At 38.6% G+C, this 18830-nt stretch overlaps 3 protein-coding genes across 3 annotated transcripts; all 3 read right to left on the bottom strand.

The window, feature by feature from the left end:
- Positions 1-1650: 1650 nt before the first annotated feature.
- Positions 1651-5424, bottom strand: LOC145894721 (allene oxide synthase-lipoxygenase protein-like). Its single transcript, XM_082983368.1, has 13 exons — positions 5398-5424; positions 5030-5219; positions 4571-4717; positions 4308-4410; positions 3961-4114; positions 3641-3895; positions 3257-3449; positions 3118-3198; positions 2497-2615; positions 2237-2356; positions 2050-2184; positions 1893-1991; positions 1651-1830 (listed from the first exon to the last, which is right to left on the bottom strand). Exons 1-13 carry the CDS (start codon positions 5422-5424, stop codon positions 1651-1653), a joined length of 1803 nt encoding a protein of 600 aa, XP_082839494.1.
- A 2312-nt stretch (positions 5425-7736) lies between these two features.
- On the bottom strand, positions 7737-11506 carry LOC145894720 (allene oxide synthase-lipoxygenase protein-like). Its single transcript, XM_082983367.1, has 14 exons — positions 11480-11506; positions 11112-11301; positions 10858-10989; positions 10657-10799; positions 10390-10448; positions 10044-10197; positions 9724-9978; positions 9337-9530; positions 9198-9292; positions 8577-8695; positions 8323-8442; positions 8136-8270; positions 7979-8077; positions 7737-7916 (listed from the first exon to the last, which is right to left on the bottom strand). Exons 1-14 carry the CDS (start codon positions 11504-11506, stop codon positions 7737-7739), a joined length of 1902 nt encoding a protein of 633 aa, XP_082839493.1.
- Positions 11507-17160: 5654 nt separating this feature from the next.
- On the bottom strand, positions 17161-18682 carry LOC145894719 (uncharacterized). Its single transcript, XM_082983366.1, has 4 exons — positions 18556-18682; positions 18164-18332; positions 17553-17735; positions 17161-17312 (listed from the first exon to the last, which is right to left on the bottom strand). Exons 1-4 carry the CDS (start codon positions 18634-18636, stop codon positions 17161-17163), a joined length of 585 nt encoding a protein of 194 aa, XP_082839492.1. The 5' UTR covers positions 18637-18682.
- Positions 18683-18830: the final 148 nt, after the last annotated feature.

Raw genomic sequence — 18830 nt, 5'->3', positions numbered from 1 at the left:
CATTGCACTCGATTGTTTTAGCAATTCAAACCATTTCAGCATAATTTGAATTATTGAACAATTTTCGATTGCTTTGCCTTGTCATTAAAAAACGTTTTCAAAAAATGTTGTCATTAAAATTTACAATCAGATCCTGTAGGGTAGCATGTGCACATTGTGCTCGTATTTATTTTGTTTCAAAACCGGCATTTGTCAAAAATAATGTGCTGCTCATTAGCGTGCAAGTAACCAAAATCCACAGAAATACAAATATTCCATCACATTAGCACTTGATTAAAAGTAACAACATTTCTCAAGGAATAAGCTTGAAAAGATGTCATGTCATGCTTTATTCATTACAAAAACGTAATTTATTTTAATACAACCTAAAGGCATAAAACCTTTACGTGAAATTCTGTTCATTAATGCGAAACGCTTTCTCCAAAATTTGCTTTGCGATTCTGCCAGAAGGACAATGGTGGCGCCACATGTTCTCAACAGAGTACGATGTGGGTATTTCCCGCCTGTGGAAATATAAATATACGGTCATCAACAGCGTTTTTATTGGGGAAAGCAGGTAAATAAAGTAATATCTTCACGCTCAAGAAACAGCCAATAATGCCTTTAGTGAGCTACAGACAGGATCATATGGTCTTCGTGGGCTGCATAGCTTATGTGACCTTGTCCAAATCATACTAAAAATAATATTTCCACCTTTATCTGCATGAGCAAACTTTGACGTTTCCTGAATTGATATGGTTGTTTTGTAGCCTCTTTTTTGGTACTGCAACGTTTAGACACCAACTTTCTTTCAAAAAGGGATTGGATAATGAAATATCTTTAAAAATTGGATATGGAAATATACTTTGCCACGTAAATTTAGGTCTACTTGTTTTGCAATACTATAGATGGGCGTTTCCTTAGCCTTATTGCGATTGATCCTTTTCATGTTGACATTCAGTGATAATGTAAATAGTCTGATTTGGGTCCCACCGAATACGGTAAATTAGGTTGTCCGCAGTTGAGAAATATATAATCATATATTTTTACAGTAAAATTTCTTCTGAAATAAACTAAAACTTACACTATAGGCTTAGAGTCTACTTCTTTGACGAGTGCAGTTGAACAAGGAGTTACCGCCCGCGATATTTTTTTATATATTTCACACCCAGGAGGGGAACTCTCTAACTACATCAAGTCATAGCTCTGAGAAACAAAACGCTGCATGCAAGGCAGAAGGGTTGTTTTAAAATTGTTTGTCAGGCGATCGTGCCTTTCTCTGGCACATATTGTATCTCCTTACAAAGAGTTTTGGATAATAACCATACCTATAATCTGACGTAATTGTTCGTCAACAAGGAATCTCTAAGCGTAATGCACAAATAAGAGCTTGCTTATAATAAGGGCCAAATTTTCGTCTCTGCAATATAACAAGCAAACTCTATGCAGGTGTAAACACTCTGTATACATTTATTCATAAACAAGCGGATTAACAGTAAAAGTGATTACGTTGTGGTAACATATGCAGTTGCGCCAGTTAATAATCTTAGAAACACAAAAACTCTAAACACCCTGTATGCAATTATCAATAAATACACGTTTTAACAGTAAAAGTGAGTACATCTTGGTAACATATAGTTGCATCAGATAATAGTTTCTGGAACACAACACCTAAATGTTGATGTCAACAGGAATTTTATGAGGCAAGAGATACCAGTATGGGTATTTCAGCGACTTGTTCCTATTGTGGAACTTTAGAGTAAGTTTCTCCAAAGTTACTCTGAAACTTCTCTGCATTTTCACAACCTTGGACTCAGCGAACAACTCCTCCGCGTAATTACCCAAAGTAATCTGTAAGAATAGAGACCGTTACACACAATCGTTTTCACCGCCACCAGTAAACAGCACCAAACCTCATCCGTGGTGTATTGAGACAGAACATAGGAAAATGCCAACATTAAATTAGAAGTGGGAGCCGTAGGCAATGTGTCCATCAGTAGTCTAAAACTGCCCTATAACACCCAAGCCATTGTTAAACGTAGGGGGAAATGAAAATACACTTTTTCTTACTTCTCCGCGCTTGTGTGGAGGCTGTCGAAGAGACGGTGGAGCATTTGGTATAAACTGATATGTTTCCATTTGCCCAAAATTAACTGCTGCGTGTTGGGCTGAGCTTGAGAAGATGATGCTCGTGCAAATACGAACCTTAGAGCAAAAGTCCAAGTAATTGTGGAATAAAGAAGAATTAAACGTTTACCAAGTCGGCGACGGTTGTAATTTTTTCAGGCATTCCTCTTTTGTTTCCATCTTGCCAGGCGAATCCTGTATTTGCTATATCAGATGCCCAGCCTTGGAGCTCGAAGTCAGCCTTCACGTCCTATTTACAAAATTCCATCATGGTCAGAATTCCAAACCACGAAAATTCAGTTCGTAGACATAAGACTGATACGACACAATTAATAATTTGATCATGGCAATGGAAATTTAAAAACGTTAGAACAAGAACTGGCCACTCACAGTATCGCAAGTATAGTACAATGTCACTACATTTCTGACGTAAGTTTCGAGTGCTGTCCACACATCCATTGCATCATCTCGGTAATGATAGTTTTGCAACAAATTCCTATCGTCGACACCTGTCAAAAGATCACAAGTTTTTGACTTAGAATCCCCGTTTTAGCCCTTTACACCCCAATCTACATCACTTAAATGTAAATACGAAGCTGATTTCTATTCTATAGGGGTGCATTATCGATTTGACGCATCCTCGATTACTTGCCAGACGAAAAATGAGAAGTAAGGACTTTTTATAGCAAAGGGCAATATCAGATACATGCTTTGAATGAGCGTAACGTTTTTTGTGAAGGATTTAATTGCTCGTTTTTGTAAAGGATATCCTGACTCGGCAAACAAACGTACAAACCCAGCCTATAATGCTTTGACCATATGAAATTTCTGTAGCAGTAAAACATGCATTAAAGGTATTCAAAATAGCAATAATAAGGATAAGAAAAATGTCACAAAAACATTTTTCGATTTGGATAAAATCTGCTTATGCCCACGTAAAAAAGTTTCGACCTGAAAAGCTGAAAAACGGCCCAATAAATTTTGATTGCAAAGGGTTAAACTGCGACAAACCTCGAGCTTTCATGCTTGCTGGGATATCCACCATGGACATATTAAAATCCTTGAAAAAATATCGGCATGTATCAAGAGCCCCTTTTGAAACAAAACTGTCGTTTAGCAGGTCATAACTTATAAGAAAATGGCAACATACTGAGAGCAATGGTTTTATTTCCCGCTGCATCGTTTGGTAACAGAGCTGATCTTGCATTCTCGTTGATGGCAACAACTGATGTAAGATGAGGTTTCAACAGCTTGTGTATCGGATGACAGTGAGGCAAACATCGGAAAGTAGCAACAGAGAATGTTTCCGACAAACCGTGAGTCATCAAAAAATGGTAAGCCCACTGCAAGTACAAGAGAAATGTCAACAGAAATTTTAAATTGTCCAAACATGAACTTTTTTTATAATATATTTAGCAAGCACCGTTTATAAGCACTAGTCTTTCTTTAATGTTAACCAAGGGCCTAAAGTTAATCTTTACTAGCGCAAAACGTTTCATCATGTAGAAGGGTTTCTAATGTCAATTGTAACTACCTCATGAAAACTGGTTTGAACGCATCGAAACTGGATCTTCGCCAGCAACCAGTCGTATTCTGTATCAGCAGGCGTAAAAACCGACTCTGGATCATTGGGAACCAGTTGTATTGCTAATGGGAGAAAGTCTCCACCAACTGTGGCGTGGAAAATGCCGATACAATTTGCACATTCAAACTTTAGGTTGGTGAAAAAATCAGAGTTTCTCGGAACGGTCGCTGCAAAACTGTAATCTGCAATATATATTCTCCCCGCCTATAACAAAAATGGTTTGATAGTTAGTTTTTATTGCGGGGTTCGCAAGTATTGTAGACACCCACTTGTATTTCAGATTGCAATGTTCCGCTTTCGAACAATTCTGCGACAGTTGCCTGCGTCACGTTGCAATTCGATGGAATTCCCGTGCATCGTTTGAATGCAACGGGAGAAATTCCTGTCAAAACTTGCCTTCCGAACTCCACGTCCAGTTTCCAACTAAAGATACACGCGAGATTGGGTTGACGCTTATTCAAAAATGTGAAATGAAAGAATGTCATTCAAATACATACATTATCGCCTTATACTCGAAATACGTACAACGATATATTTACTTTCGAGTAAGTTAAAAAAAAAATGGATATTGGTAAATTAGTTAACCTTAATTTATGTGAAACCTCTTAGTACTTACTCGTCAATAAATGGCGGTTCTTTGTTAAGCAATGCCGTCTGATACAATTTACGATAGTCCTCGGTGTCATAGAGAGCATATGCATCTAACAATTGAAAAATCTCTATTTAAAGAAACAGCAATCGTTAATTTTAGACCACAAGCATGATCTTAACTTGAAAAGAATTTTTTTGCGGAATCAAATACAAAGGAAATTCCACTGCAATTCAGGCGGTCGATTTGAACTTTCGGTATGCTGTAAACCAGTGGAATCCCATTCGGACCCACTTTCAGGTATCTAGCAAGACCCCAGCCTAAATCGGCATTAGATTTGGGTGTGTCGTTCCACGGCAGTATGACCTTGTTCTTCTTGATTTCGTTGGCTCTTACCGCCTTCACAGCAGCGTTGGTGTCGCTTTGCGGCAAAGATGCTTAAAGAATGTGGTCTCGATTATATGAGCAATTTCTGGTTCTAAACTTTCGCCATACCTTTGCCAACAACGATCGGCACCGCCTTGTCCGCAACCCATCTCGAAACAGGAACGAAATAAACAGTTCCCTTGTACTTTATCGACACGCTGTCGATCAACCAGCTTTTACTCGCGACCCAACCAACCATGCCTTAAAATTGGGTTTAATTACGACGTTTCGGTTAATAAAAACAATGCTGGCTACTTACGAAAGTTACATACAAAAAGTCAGGTTTCTTACGAAATTTGTTTACAAAGGTTTAGGTTACTTACGGAAAGCTAATATAACTGGAATTCCAACGTTTCCCGAACTGGTCACTGCGTATTCTCTCACTGAGCCGGGTTGAAAATCCCTTACGTCAGGATGATCGAGAGATATCCAAGCTGTAGAGTTTCCACCCTCGCCTGTAATCTTTACCTCGACCCAATCATCTGCTCCAGCATCAGAATGACGCTCACAAGTCTGCGAAACAAAATTGTTTATCGAAGAATTGCGTCGGGTTTTCAATCGAAAAGTATTTTCGCGCCATAATCAACCACCCCGCGAAAATATTTAATCGCTTATGCACATTAAAAATAGGTGCATTTTAAACAAATGAATTTGGAATTAAAAACAATAGCATAACAATTCATGCAAATACCTTGATAGTCAGGCTGTAAGTTTCCATTATGCGCGTTCTGTGACTAAAGTCTTTTTCCAGCCAACAAACAACACTTTATTGTGCAATGGACATAACAGGATCTCATCAGTTATATACATTCAACCAGGAAGTGAATTTGATGATGATAACAACGAACATCATCCGATATTATTTGCATCGAATCCCCTTCCTGGTGGGGAAGAGGTCCTTGATGTGTTAAATGGAAAAAAAAACACATCAATATTTTAGGACGTTTAGAATGCATTTTTCTAAGGAACTAATAAAATACAAATAGCATGCAAATTTTTTGTAGCGTTTTTTCTTTGTTTTTATGCCTCAACATTGTCCACATTGCTTAACTTACATTTCATACCTCCTGATAAAGGCTGCTGCATAACAGCCGAAACGTCGAGAAACGTGGATAAAATAAAGTTTGCCAGAAGGGCAGTATTCGGCAATGCAAATATGACATTTGCCCGAAACCGAATGGTTGTGCAACCGCTCTTTTTCATTGCTTTTTCATCACACATGATTTCCAGGAGATCAAATGAGACATTATACGCGAAATGATAGGAAACAGGCAAAATTTCAATTACTTTCATCGTGGGTCGAGTTTCGAATTTAATGAAGAATACAACGAACATCATCTGATATTATTATGATCAATTACATTCCTGTTGGGGATGAGCTCCCCGGTGTGTTTATGTTGTTGTTTTGTCTGCATTATGATCACGACTGTATATTTTTTCTAAATTATTGTCTTCTAAAGATAACTTCTAGTATGTGTTCTGAAGTGTACATATCTGACCTAATGTATTGACATGAAGAGAAACACCTTAAAACCTAATGGTTAATGTTATTTGCCGTTGTCTTTTCCGCCACTTTTTATTTTTTGTCACTTATTATTGTCACAACCTATTGGATGAAATCTTTAGTCTGTTATATTTATGAAAGGGAAGTAATGAGAAACCCTGACGTCATTGAAGCCTTCGATTACTTGTCTTAATATTATAAATGCGCTATCTGACTCAGAAATAATCCAATACTAGTAAAGCAACAAGAACCGAATCTTCATGTACTAAAAGTCTGACTCCAAATAAGGCACAACAAAATATGTACGAAATTATTCTCTGTTTCTTACCAGTTTAAATGAACGTACATCTCTTAACAAAGTATTTGCCGGCTAACCTTTCCCACAGCATACAATACACTAGAAAATTAGACGTGTTGTTTTGACACTGCTACGTGTTGTAATGACACACTTCTGTGTTGTCAAACGTGTTGTTTTATAAGCACCGAGTGAAAACAACACGCTTGATGTGTATTTCTAACACGGCGGTGTGTGTTTTTGCCTTGTCGAAATCATACTAAAAATAATATTTCCACCTTTAACTGCACGAGCAAACTTTGACGTTTCCCGAATTGATATGGTTGTTTTGTAGCCTCTTTTTTGGTACTGCAACGTTTAGACACCAACTTTCTTTCAAAAAGGGATTGGATAATCAAATATCTTTAAAAATAGGATATGGAAATATACTTTGCCACGTAAATTTAGGTCTACTTGTTTTGCAATACTAGATGGGCGTTTTCTTAGCCTTATTGCGATTGATCCTTTTCATGTTGACATTAGGTGATAATGTAAATAGTCTGATTTGGGTCCCACCGAATACGGTATATTAGGTTGTCCGCAGTTGAGAAATATATAATCATATATTTTTACAGTAAAATTTCTTCTGAAATAAACTAAAACTTACACTATAGGCTTAGAGTCTACTTCTTCGACGAGTGCAGTTGAACAAGGAGTTACCGCCTGCGATATTTTTATATATTTCACACCCAGGAGGGGAACTCTCTAACTACATCAAGTCATAGCTCTGAGGAACAAAACGCTGCATGCAAGGCAGAAGGGTTGTTTTAAAATTGTTTGTCAGGCGATCGTGCCTTTCTCTGGCACATATTGTATCTCCTTACAAAGAGTTTTGGATAATAACCATACCTATAATCTGACGTAATTGTTCGTCAACAAGGAAACTCTAAGCGTAATGCACAAATAAGAGCTTGCTTATAATAAGGGCCAAATTTTCGTCTCTGCAATATAACAAGCAAACTCTATGCAGGTGTAAACACTCTGTGTACATTTATTCATAAACACGCGGATTAACAGTAAAAGTGATTACGTTGTGGTAACATATGCAGTTGCGCCAGTTAATAATCTTAGAAACACAAAAACTCTAAACACTCTGTATGCAATTATCAATAAATACACGTTTTAACAGTAAAAGTGAGTACATCTTGGTAACATATAGTTGCATCAGATAATAGTTTCGGGAACACAACACCTAAATGTTGATGTCAACAGGAATTTTATGAGGCAAGAGATACCAGTATGGGTATTTCAGCGACTTGTTCCTATTGTAGAACTTTAGAGTAAGTTTCTCCAAAGTTACTCTGAAACTTCTCTGCATTTTCACAACCTTGGACTCAGCGAACAACTCCTCCGCGTAATTACCCAAAGTAATCTGTAGGAATAGAGACCGTTATACACAATCGTTTTCACCGCCACCAGTAAACAGCACCAAACCTCATCCGTGGTGTATTGAGACAGAACATAGGAAAATGCCAACATTAAATTAGAAGTGGGAGCCGTAGGCAATGTGTCCATCAGTAGTCTAAAACTGCCCTATAACACCCAAGCCATTGTTAAACGTAGGGGGAATTGAAAACACACTTTTTCTTACATCTCCGCGCTTGTGTGGAGGCTGTCGAAGAGACGGTGGAGCATTTGGTATAAACTGATATGTTTCCATTTGCCCAAAATTAACTGCTGCGTGTTGGGCTGAGCTTGAGAAGATGATGCTCGTGCAAATACGAACCTTAGAGCAAAAGTCCAAGTAATTGTGGAATAAAGAAGAATTAAACGTTTACCAAGTCGGCGACGGTTGTAATTTTTTCAGGCATTCCTCTTTTGTTTCCATCTTGCCAGGCGAATCCTGTATTTGCTATATCAGATGCCCAGCCTTGGAGCTCGAAGTCAGCCTTCACGTCCTATTTACAAAATTCCATCATGGTCAGAGTTCCAAACCACGAAAATTCAGTTTGTAGACATAAGACTGATACGACACAATTAATAATTTGATCATGGCAATGGAAATTTAAAAACGTTAGAACTGGCCACTCACAGTATCGCAAGTATAGTACAATGTCACTACATTTCTGACGTAAGTTTCGAGTGCTGTCCACACATCCAGTGCATCATCTCGGTAATGATAGTTTTGCAACAAATTCCTATCGTCGACACCTGTCAAAAGATCACAAGTTTTTGACTTAGAATCCCCGTTTTAGCCCTTTACACCCCAATCTACATCACTCAAATGTAAATACGAAGCTGATTTCTATTCTATAGGGGTGCGTTATCGATTTGACGCGTCCTCGATTACTTGCCAGACGAAAAATGAGAAGTAAGGACTTTTTATAGCAAAGGGCAATATCAGATACATGCTTTGAATAAGCGTAACGTTTTTTGTGAAGGAATTAATTGCTCGTTTTTGTAAAGGATATCCTGACTCGGCAAACCAACGTACAAACCCAGCCTATAATGCTTTGACCATATGAAATTTCTGTAGCAGTAAAACATGCATTAAAGGTATTCAAAATAGCAATAATAAGGATAAGAAAAATGTCACAAAAACATTTTTCGATTTGGATAAAATCTGCTTATGCCCAAGGAAAAAAGTTTCGACCTGAAAAGCTAAAAAACGGCCCAATAAATTTTGATTGCAAAGAGTTAAACTGCGACAAACCTCGAGCTTTCATGCTTGCTGGGATATCCACCATAGACATATTAAAATCCTTGAAAAAATATCGGCATGTATCAAGAGCCCCTTTTGAAACAAAACTGTCGTTTAGCAGGTCATAACTTATAAGAAAATGGCAACATACTGAGAGCAATGGTTTTTGTTTCCCGCTGCATCGTTTGGTAACAGAGCTGATCTTGCATTCTCGTTGATGGCAACAACTGATGTAAGATGAGGTTTCAACAGCTTGTGTATCGGATGACAGTGAGGCAAACATCGGAAAGTAGCAACAGAGAATGTTTCCGACAAACCGTGAGTCATCAAAAAATGGTAAGCCCACTGCAAGTACAAGAGAAATGTTAACAGAAATTTTAAATTGTCCAAACATGAACTTTTTTTGCATAATATATTTAGCAAACACCGTTTGTAAGCACTAGTCTTTCTTTAATGTTAACCAAGGGCCTAAAGTTAATCTTTACTAGCGCAAAACGTTTCATCATGTAGAAGGGTTTCTAATGTCAATTGTAACTACCTCATGAAAACTGGTTTGAACGCATCGAAACTGGATCTTCGCCAGCAACCAGTCGTATTCTGTATCAGCAGGCGTAAAAACCGACTCTGGATCATTGGGAACCAGTTGTATTGCTAATGGGAGAAAGTCTCCACCAACTGTGGCGTGGAAAATGCCGATACAATTTGCACATTCAAACTTTAGGTTGGTGAAAAAATCAGAGTTTCTCGGAATGGTCGCTGCAAAACTGTAATCTGCAATATATATTCTCCCCGCCTATAACAAAAATGGTTTGATAGTTAGTTTTTATTGCGGGGTTCGCAAGTATTGTACACATCCACTTGTATTTCAGATTGCAATGTTCCGCTTTCGAACAATTCTGCGACAGTTGCCTGCGTCACGTTGCAATTCGATGGAATTCCCGTGCATCGTTTGAATGCAACGGGAGAAATTCCTGTCAAAACTTGCCTTCCGAACTCCACGTCCAGTTTCCAACTAAAGATACACGCGAGATTGGGTTGACGCTTATTCAAAAATGTGAAACAAAAAAATGTCATTCAAATACATACATTATCGCCTTATACTCGAAATACGTACAACGATATATTTACCTTCGAGTAAGTTAAAAAAAAATGGATATTGGTAAATTAGTTAACCTTAATTTATGTGAAACCTCTTAGTACTTACTCGTCAATAAATGGCGGTTCTTTATTAAGCAATGCCGTCTGATACAATTTACGATAGTCCTTGGTGTTATTGAGAGCATATGCATCTAACAATTGAAAAATCTCTATTTAAAGAAACAGCAATCGTTAATTTTAGACCACAAGCATGATCTTAACTTGAAAAGAATTTTTTTGCGGAATCAAATACAAAGGAAATTCCACTGCAATTCAGGCGGTCGATTTGAACTTTCGGTATGCTGTAAACCAGTGGAATCCCATTCGGACCCACTTTCAGGTATCTAGCAAGACCCCAGCCTAAATCGGCATTAGATTTGGGTGTGTCGTTCCACGGCAGTATGACCTTGTTCTTCTTGATTTCGTTGGCTCTTACCGCCTTCACAGCAGCGTTGGTGTCGCTTTGCGGCAAAGATGCTTAAAGAATGTGGTCTCGATTATATGAGCAATTTCTGGTTCTAAACTTTCGCCATACCTTTGCCAACAACGATCGGCACCTCCTTGTCCGCAACCCATCTCGAAACAGGAACGAAATAAACAGTTCCCTTGTACTTTATCGACACGCTGTCGATCAACCAGCTTTTACTCGCGACCCAACCAACCATGCCTTAAAATTGGGTTTAATTACGACGTTTCGGTTAATAAAAACAATGCTGGCTACTTACGAAAGTTACATACAAAAAGTCAGGTTTCTTACGAAATTTGTTTACAAAGGTTTAGGTTACTTACGGAAAGCTAATATAACTGGAATTCCAACGTTTCCCGAACTGGTCACTGCGTATTCTCTCACTGAGCCGGGTTGAAAATCCCTTACGTCAGGATGATCGAGAGATATCCAAGCTGTAGAGTTTCCACCCTCGCCTGTAATCTTTACCTCGACCCAATCATCTGCTCCAGCATCAGAATGACGCTCACAAGTCTGCGAAACAAAATTGTTTATCGAAGAATTGCGTCGGGTTTTCAATCGAAAAGTATTTTCGCGCCATAATCAACCACCCCGCGAAAATATTTAATCGCTTATGCACATTAAAAATAGGTGCATTTTAAACAAATGAGTTTGGAATTAAAAACAATAGCATAGCAATTCATGCAAATACCTTGATAGTCACGCTGTAAGTTTCCATTATGCGCGTTCTGTGACTAAAGTCTTTTTCCAGCCAACAAACAACACTTTATTGTGCAATGGACATAACAGGATCTCATCAGTTATATACATTCAACCAGGAAGTGAATTTGATGATGATAACAACAAACATCATCCGATATTATTTTCATCGAATCGGCTTCCTGGTGGGGAAGAGCTCCTTGATGTGTTAAATGTAAAAAAACATCAACATTTTAGGACGTTTAGAATGCATTTTTCTGAAGAACTAATAAAATACAAATAGCATGCAAATCTTTTGTAGCGTTTTTTCTTTGTTTCTGTGCCTCAACATTGTCCACATTGCTTAACTTACATTTCTTACCTCCTGATAAAGGCTGCTGCATAACAGCCGAAACGTCGAGAAACGTGGATAAAATAAAGTTTGCCAGAAGGGCAGTATTCAGCAATGCAAATATGACATTTGCCCGAAACCGAATGGTTGTGCAACCGCTCTTTTTCATTGCTTTTTCATCACACATGATTTCCAGGAGATCAAATGAGACATTATACGCGAAATGATAGGAAACAGGCAAAATTTCAATTACTTTAATCGTGGGTCGAGTTTCGAATTTAATGAAGAATACAACGAACATCATCTGATATTATTATGATCAATTACATTCCTGTTGGGGATGAGCTCCCCGATGTGTTTATGTTGTTGTTTTGTCTGCATTATGATCGCGACTGTTTATATTTTTTTCTAAATTATTGTCTTCTGAAGATAACTTCTAGTATGTGTTCTGAAGTGTACATATCTGACCTAATGTATTGACACGAAGAGAAAGACCTTTAAACCTAATGGTTAATGTTATTTGCCGTTGTCTTTTCCGCCACTATTTTATTTTTTGTCACTTATTATTGTCACAACCTATAGGATGAAATCTTTAGTTTGTTATAGTTATGAAAGGGAAATAATGAGAAACCCTGACGTCATTGAAGCGTTCGATTACTTGTCTTAATTATATAAATGCGCTATCTGACTCAGAAATAATCCAATACTAGTAAAGCAACAAGAACCGAATCTTCATGTACGAAAAGTCTGACTCCAAATAAGGCGCAACAAAATATGTACGAAATTATTGTCTGTTTCTTACCAGTTTAAATGAATGTAGATTTCTTCACAAAGTATTTGCCGGCTAACCTTTTTTACAGCATACAATACGTCTCACCGGTTAACGTAACTAAAAGTCCGCGATGATTTATTCGTACAATATACAGAGTATTTTGAAGCATCAGCATCGGTAATCAGGTTGTTAACACAACGACAATGAACGTATCTGTTTCAACATATATATCTCAACATATATATCTCTCAGCATACTTTAAGATTGGGAATGTGACGGCTTATAAAGGACGAAGGTGTAACAGAAGAGAGAACGAATTATTAGAGGTTCCAAGCAGTGGTTGTTATTGGCGGTGAAGGTACGAGTTCGGTGATTGGAAAACAAAAGGGTAGTAAAAAGACGAGAAAACGATACACAATACATGCAATGGGGTTTGGCGACTATGTGGGGACAGTCTAACGGTTTGAATAAATTGGCGACTTTAAACAATATGCGGTTACTACAAGGAATTTTTAACGACCAACACGAGACGCTACATCATCATTTAGTTAAAGCACACAATGTCACAAGTTCCAGGTTCCGACAAATCAACGACCCAAGCTAAGAGGAAGAGAGGGAGGGAGAGAGAGAGAAAGAGAGAGAGAGATGGGCGACGTCTTTTTTTCAAATTAAACAAGCCGACATGTCTGCGGGATTGTCTTTTTTCATTCTTCAGAATGGGGAGGACCCACGAGGCGGAGGTGCAGCCGTTGCATTGAACACGTCTAAAGCCTTTGACATTCTCCACAACAACTGCTGGTTTTGACGGCCTGAGGAGGAAAATAAGCCTATCTCTGAGCAAACGCGCATGGCGAAAGTTTTGATTTGGCACTTAGGTCACACAAAGAAAACCCCACTCGAGAATGCCGACCTGAATCTGTCACCATCAATCCTTAACAAAACTTCTCATCGGCGCAAGGTTTTTTTCATCGCCAACAAATGAAAAAGTTTTATGCAATGATTTCTAAAAATAAACCTTCATTGAAAGTATTAGAACTGCACCTGTTTATACACAAACTTATGAAACACGCAGAAGCTGTGAGGTGTGTGTAGCCGATCGTTCGCTATGAACAAATACAACCGCTCGCTTTCCCAAACAAATATTCAAGCACTAAAAGCAAACAAACTTGTTGTCTGTGACACAAATAAATCAGCGCCCAAGAGTATCGGTGGGAATGAAATTGTAAATCACTTTTCATTTGTCGAAAATCGAGCATAAATATTTGAATCATTCGTCTATGTGAGCAAACAGTATCGCTTTTAACAAGCAACATCGTTTCCTGGTGCGGGCGGTGCCTTACGTTGCTGCAGAGCATGTAGGACTACTGTGTTCTTGATCGACAAAGTGATGTTGTGTTGTTGAGTACAAGTAAACCTAAGGTAAAATGCAAAAAGACATGACGTTATTGTGTGTAGTATGTCGTGTCAGGGGTCAGGGGTCAAGGGTTGGGATATTCTGCTACCATTTTACGCACGAAGTCCATCAAAATTTGGTATTCCGCGCTTTGTAAATGTTTAACTACATGGAGTCAATCTTCCAGAGGGTGTGTAGCGAGAAACCGTTTGTTCACATCTTGAAACAATAGCCTGAAGCAGACGAGTGTGCACGAAAGAAAAGTTTTACTTGAAATATTCTTACGTTGTTGGTTACTACTTAGTTAGATTAGAGCCCCGCTGTGAGTTAGATATTCTGCCGAGTTTATAATATCATATAAATGCACTGTAATAGAACCAAAATAACTCACAAAAAGTGATTGGCGATTAGGGTCTTGCGATCTTTTGTTTTAAAATTTCACAGATATATTAATTTTAACATAACAGCATCGTCAGTTTCTGTGCTAGAAAAAGAACAAAAGCATAGGACAGATAGATAGGAGAATAAGCCGATTCCTGTTGTCTGAATGATATTTTTCTCTCACTGAAAAAGAATGATTCTTTTTTGGCTAAGGGTCTTTTCCATTCTAGCTTTCATCACAACAAGCGCGTTGGGGCAAATTGACGACAAAGGTAAGTGTTTCACTTATTCGTGTACAAAAGTGTATCGTATTCCAATCAGGATCAGTTATAACTTTCGTGGTTAGAACAAGACCACTTTCGTGGTTATACCTAAAAGGCCACAGAGTTAACTGTTTTCAACTTATCTTGTATTAAATATATCGTGTTCATGACATGACCACTATAGCTTAAGAGACGGGGATGAATTTGATTTACCTCTGTTAATATTTAAAAGACTTGTCGTCTTCATTCAAGTGAATCGCAAACACTTTTCTCCGCCCTCTGGTATGACGTAAATGTCAACTATTCAAACAACGTAATTCCCCTTTTATGCGCAGGATTATTTTTGGATGACGCAATCGTCATTGAAATTGGTTTTCCGAACAATTCAAATTAGTAAAGTTTGGGGGGTGTCGCACTTGTTTGGTGTAAAGTTTGTGAAGTTAACTTTAAGGTTGTTTTTAGAGGGGAGCGCCACATTTCCAATGACCGATGGCCCCAACAGCGAAACAACAAGTAAGCACGGAAACTTTATAATTCCTCAAACCTCTTACTGTATACAAGTAGCGTATTTCATTGATTAATCATGTTTTTATACTACTCGGTAACAAACCTACGCCATCTGTTACAGCTTCGAATAGTGGAGGCGGGAGTGGTCTTAGCTCAGGAGGTAAATGAAGATAACATGGTCGCCATTGGACACGATGTAATTCTACTTCTCTCGTTACAGATATTGCCTTGATCTGCATATTTGTTCCTATCGGTACAGTCCTTCTTGGTGTGGGATTTTACCAGGCTTCAAAGTATTACAAAAAGTAAGTTGCTTGTTTCGTTTTTTGTAATTTTATTTGTAATTTCACGTACAAATATAACCTGTTTGTCAACATATGATTGATGCCATAAACGCAACGGCAACGACAGTTTTTAAAACTCACCGTTCAAACACTTTTTCTGTTATCCAGATTTTTGTGTTGATAAAATCCCTCAGTTTCAACTTCCACATTTGTGTGTTTGGCAGACATGCGATACGTCAAAAGTTTCAAAGAGCGTCATCCGGCGGACAAACTCCAAACGTTTACGCAGTCGGCGGAGAGGGCAAGAGCGGGGATAATGTGGACAAGTTTGAGATTCGAATCGGCTCAAAGGACAACGGGGAACCGGATAACTCGGTATATATTTAACTTTATTAAGCTCTAGGGATTTGTATATATTCTGTATTCGGAACGTTAATATCATAATACATACAGTACGAGAAATGACAAATCAACTAGCAAAGTATTCAAATCCAAGCCTTCTGCACCTAAATAACTGAACAATTTTGCAACGAAACGAAGACAGGCACAACCTTTTCACCGTTTCCACATAGGTTACAAGCGGACCCACTGACAATGACAGTTTAAACAACCAGGCTCCGGAGGGGATGGCCAACCCGCACGCTTTCACAAGCTTTATGCAACCCAATGATGTTAAATACCAGGTTCTGTAAAGATCTGGTGTTTATGAGAGCCTAGTGGAACGAAAGATTTCTGTCGAAGAAAAACGGTTGCAACTGGAGAGTTGCAAAACACACAATATTCAATAATCATAAATGTGACACATGCTATTCTCCACTCTCTGTACTGCCTGTGTATATTGCACCCCCTGTAAACCCTCTTTACTGACTTGCACCTTTTGTATGCTGTATACTGCACAAGACGTTAAAAATGGCTACTGGCTCGTCGTATTGAACCAATAAACCCTTGCATTTTTAGTCTCGTGAAATAAAATAACGACAGAAGTAGTAATGACCCTTTAATGTATATATGTCTGCAACATATTATCAGTTCGAGGTTTATACGATGTATAACTTCAGTTCGGTTTGGTGCAGAATAAACACTTCCCGTACACGAGAAGTCAAAAAAAATCCGATTAAACATTATTCAAATACGTGCCAGTTTATGGTCACCAATGTGCCGCCATGTGGTTCCGATTGTTTATTTTCCGTGGGCACGTGATAACAAACACAACTAACTAAACGATCACATTCGCGGAGTTCTGAAGTTTTATTGACGGCACGCAGCAAACGCAATGCTAATGAAGCGACACTTCTATTTAAACAGTCAAAAATTGTTTCAAATGCACAGCATTTACGTACACATTTGATGATTATGCAGGGTGTCAGGTTTAAATACATGTTAAACACAGTAACCAAATACTATACGGTTTTTATCAGACAAACTTTTTCCAACCTTCGACGATATTCTAATGCAAATATTAATTTACATCTTTATCCCGAAATGGGTTCAGCGCCATTAAAAGCACTCTCTGGTGAAAATTATTAATTCTAAAGGGGAAACGCCTTCAACTGAAAGAAATCAGCGAAGTTTTTAAGCTATGTATTACAAAGGGTGTCTGGCTGAGTTGCTCAACCGTGGCGCTTATACGTATGAGTAATGATGATAAAATAAATCAATACAGTTATTATCTGCATAAAATTGACTTTGTATAGTGTAACAAACATATTGAAAGAACAGAACAACAACAAATAACCCCGAATTTATTCGAAGTTCGGATTCTTCTGACCGCTGTTGTGACATGACGTATCCTGCGTGACGTCACCAGTTATCGGTGGGGGGATGGTAACTGCCACGTGATCGCTTCGCGTTACCGTTGTCGTGGTAAGAATACGCTGACGCTCTTCGTAGCGAGCTGACGAAAAAACACAAATACTAAACTCACAAATACAAAAACATCAGTCTGCAACGCTTCGGATATTTTGAAGTTTTCAATGGACAATCTTTCACTGAGGTATAGACAAAACTTATTAGAAAGTGTTTTCAGCGTAATTTGTAATTTGTCGTTTTCTGAGAACAGTGGCATGATACTGGTAAGGCATAGCGCACATTTGGTGTTCAGGTGGCACGTAAGCCTGCACTGGTGCGTACTTACCGGAGTATGTGATGAAAGCGTAGCCCCATATGATGCTCCATACCCAACCGATGAGGAACACCCAACAAGTGAAGAACTGGAGCCAGCCGACGCCCATATTCATGCAGAAAACACTTCCCTTCGACTGCTTGGGATCCTCCACCACAGCACAGCAAAATATGGTGAAGGATGCGATTATGGTACCTAAATGTACACAGGGTTTCGGTATTGTTACGTGTGCCCAAATGTGGTTCAAATGTTAGGATGTACACAAAAGGTACTGAAAAGCGTGGAATCCTGGTTTATGATTGCAGGATACTGAACGACTATATATTATGTTGATGATGCCAAGTTATGCGAAAACAAAACAGTATACAACCCAAGCAATTGACGAGGTAAGCTATGTAGAAATTTCGAAACTCACTTCTTTCATTTAAGAATATGACTTAGATACAACGGTAAGCCTGGTTGTAGTTATTTACTATTAAGCCTCGTCTTTTTTTAGGTTATTCCATCTGAATTTGTCTTCTTTCAACGCAATGCACAACAAAACCTTTTATTGTATATGTTTTTTGCCGTGTCATTTGCATTTGTGCGCATTTATCTCCTGTCAAGTCTATCCGTTGACTCACCGAATCCTGGCATGAGCCAGTTGACAAAGCACAGGGTGACTGCACACCACATCGGCATTATGGGAATGGAACTTTGCATAGTCGAGTACGAAGTCTTGGTGGTCTGGGTCACGATTGTTACCTGCTGTGGGTGTTCGTACCCTCCACCGGGCTGAGGCATCGGCATTTCCTAAACAGAACCCTTTTATTCATGCGCGATTCTAACAAATTATGCAAAAAAGAAAGCACGTCTCTACAAAATCCCACCGATTGTTCTGACCACAGTCCTTGCAATAGTTTCAATAGCAATAATTATCTACATTCTTTGGCACCATATAAAATGAAGCTCATAGTCTTTGTTAATTACATTACAACTTCTTGTATTTTAATGCGAATCTATCTAAACTTTATACCTGTTGGTGGTTGCTCGGTGTGTATGGCGGTGGTTGAGCTGTCACACCGACATCTCCCAGTATGCTCTTATCAGCGTCCATTGCTGCCAATATCCAGTACAAGTTTTGCTGTCAGAAGAGCTGTTTGTTCCACAATTAGTTTATGCTGAGTACTGAAGAGCAATAACCCGACAGCAGCAATTTGAATGGACGGTAAACCTTCGTTGCCAGGTTTTCACGTGAGCAAGCGTTTACGACTCGAGTCCAAACAAATACTGCGAGCAACCCAAGACGCA

Source organism: Ascidia mentula, chromosome 3, assembly GCF_947561715.1.
Source record: "Ascidia mentula chromosome 3, kaAscMent1.1, whole genome shotgun sequence".
NCBI classification, from domain to species: domain Eukaryota; kingdom Metazoa; phylum Chordata; class Ascidiacea; order Phlebobranchia; family Ascidiidae; genus Ascidia; species Ascidia mentula.
The sequence above is the reverse complement of the archived record's forward strand: the minus strand, read 5'-3'. Positions and strand labels throughout refer to the sequence as shown.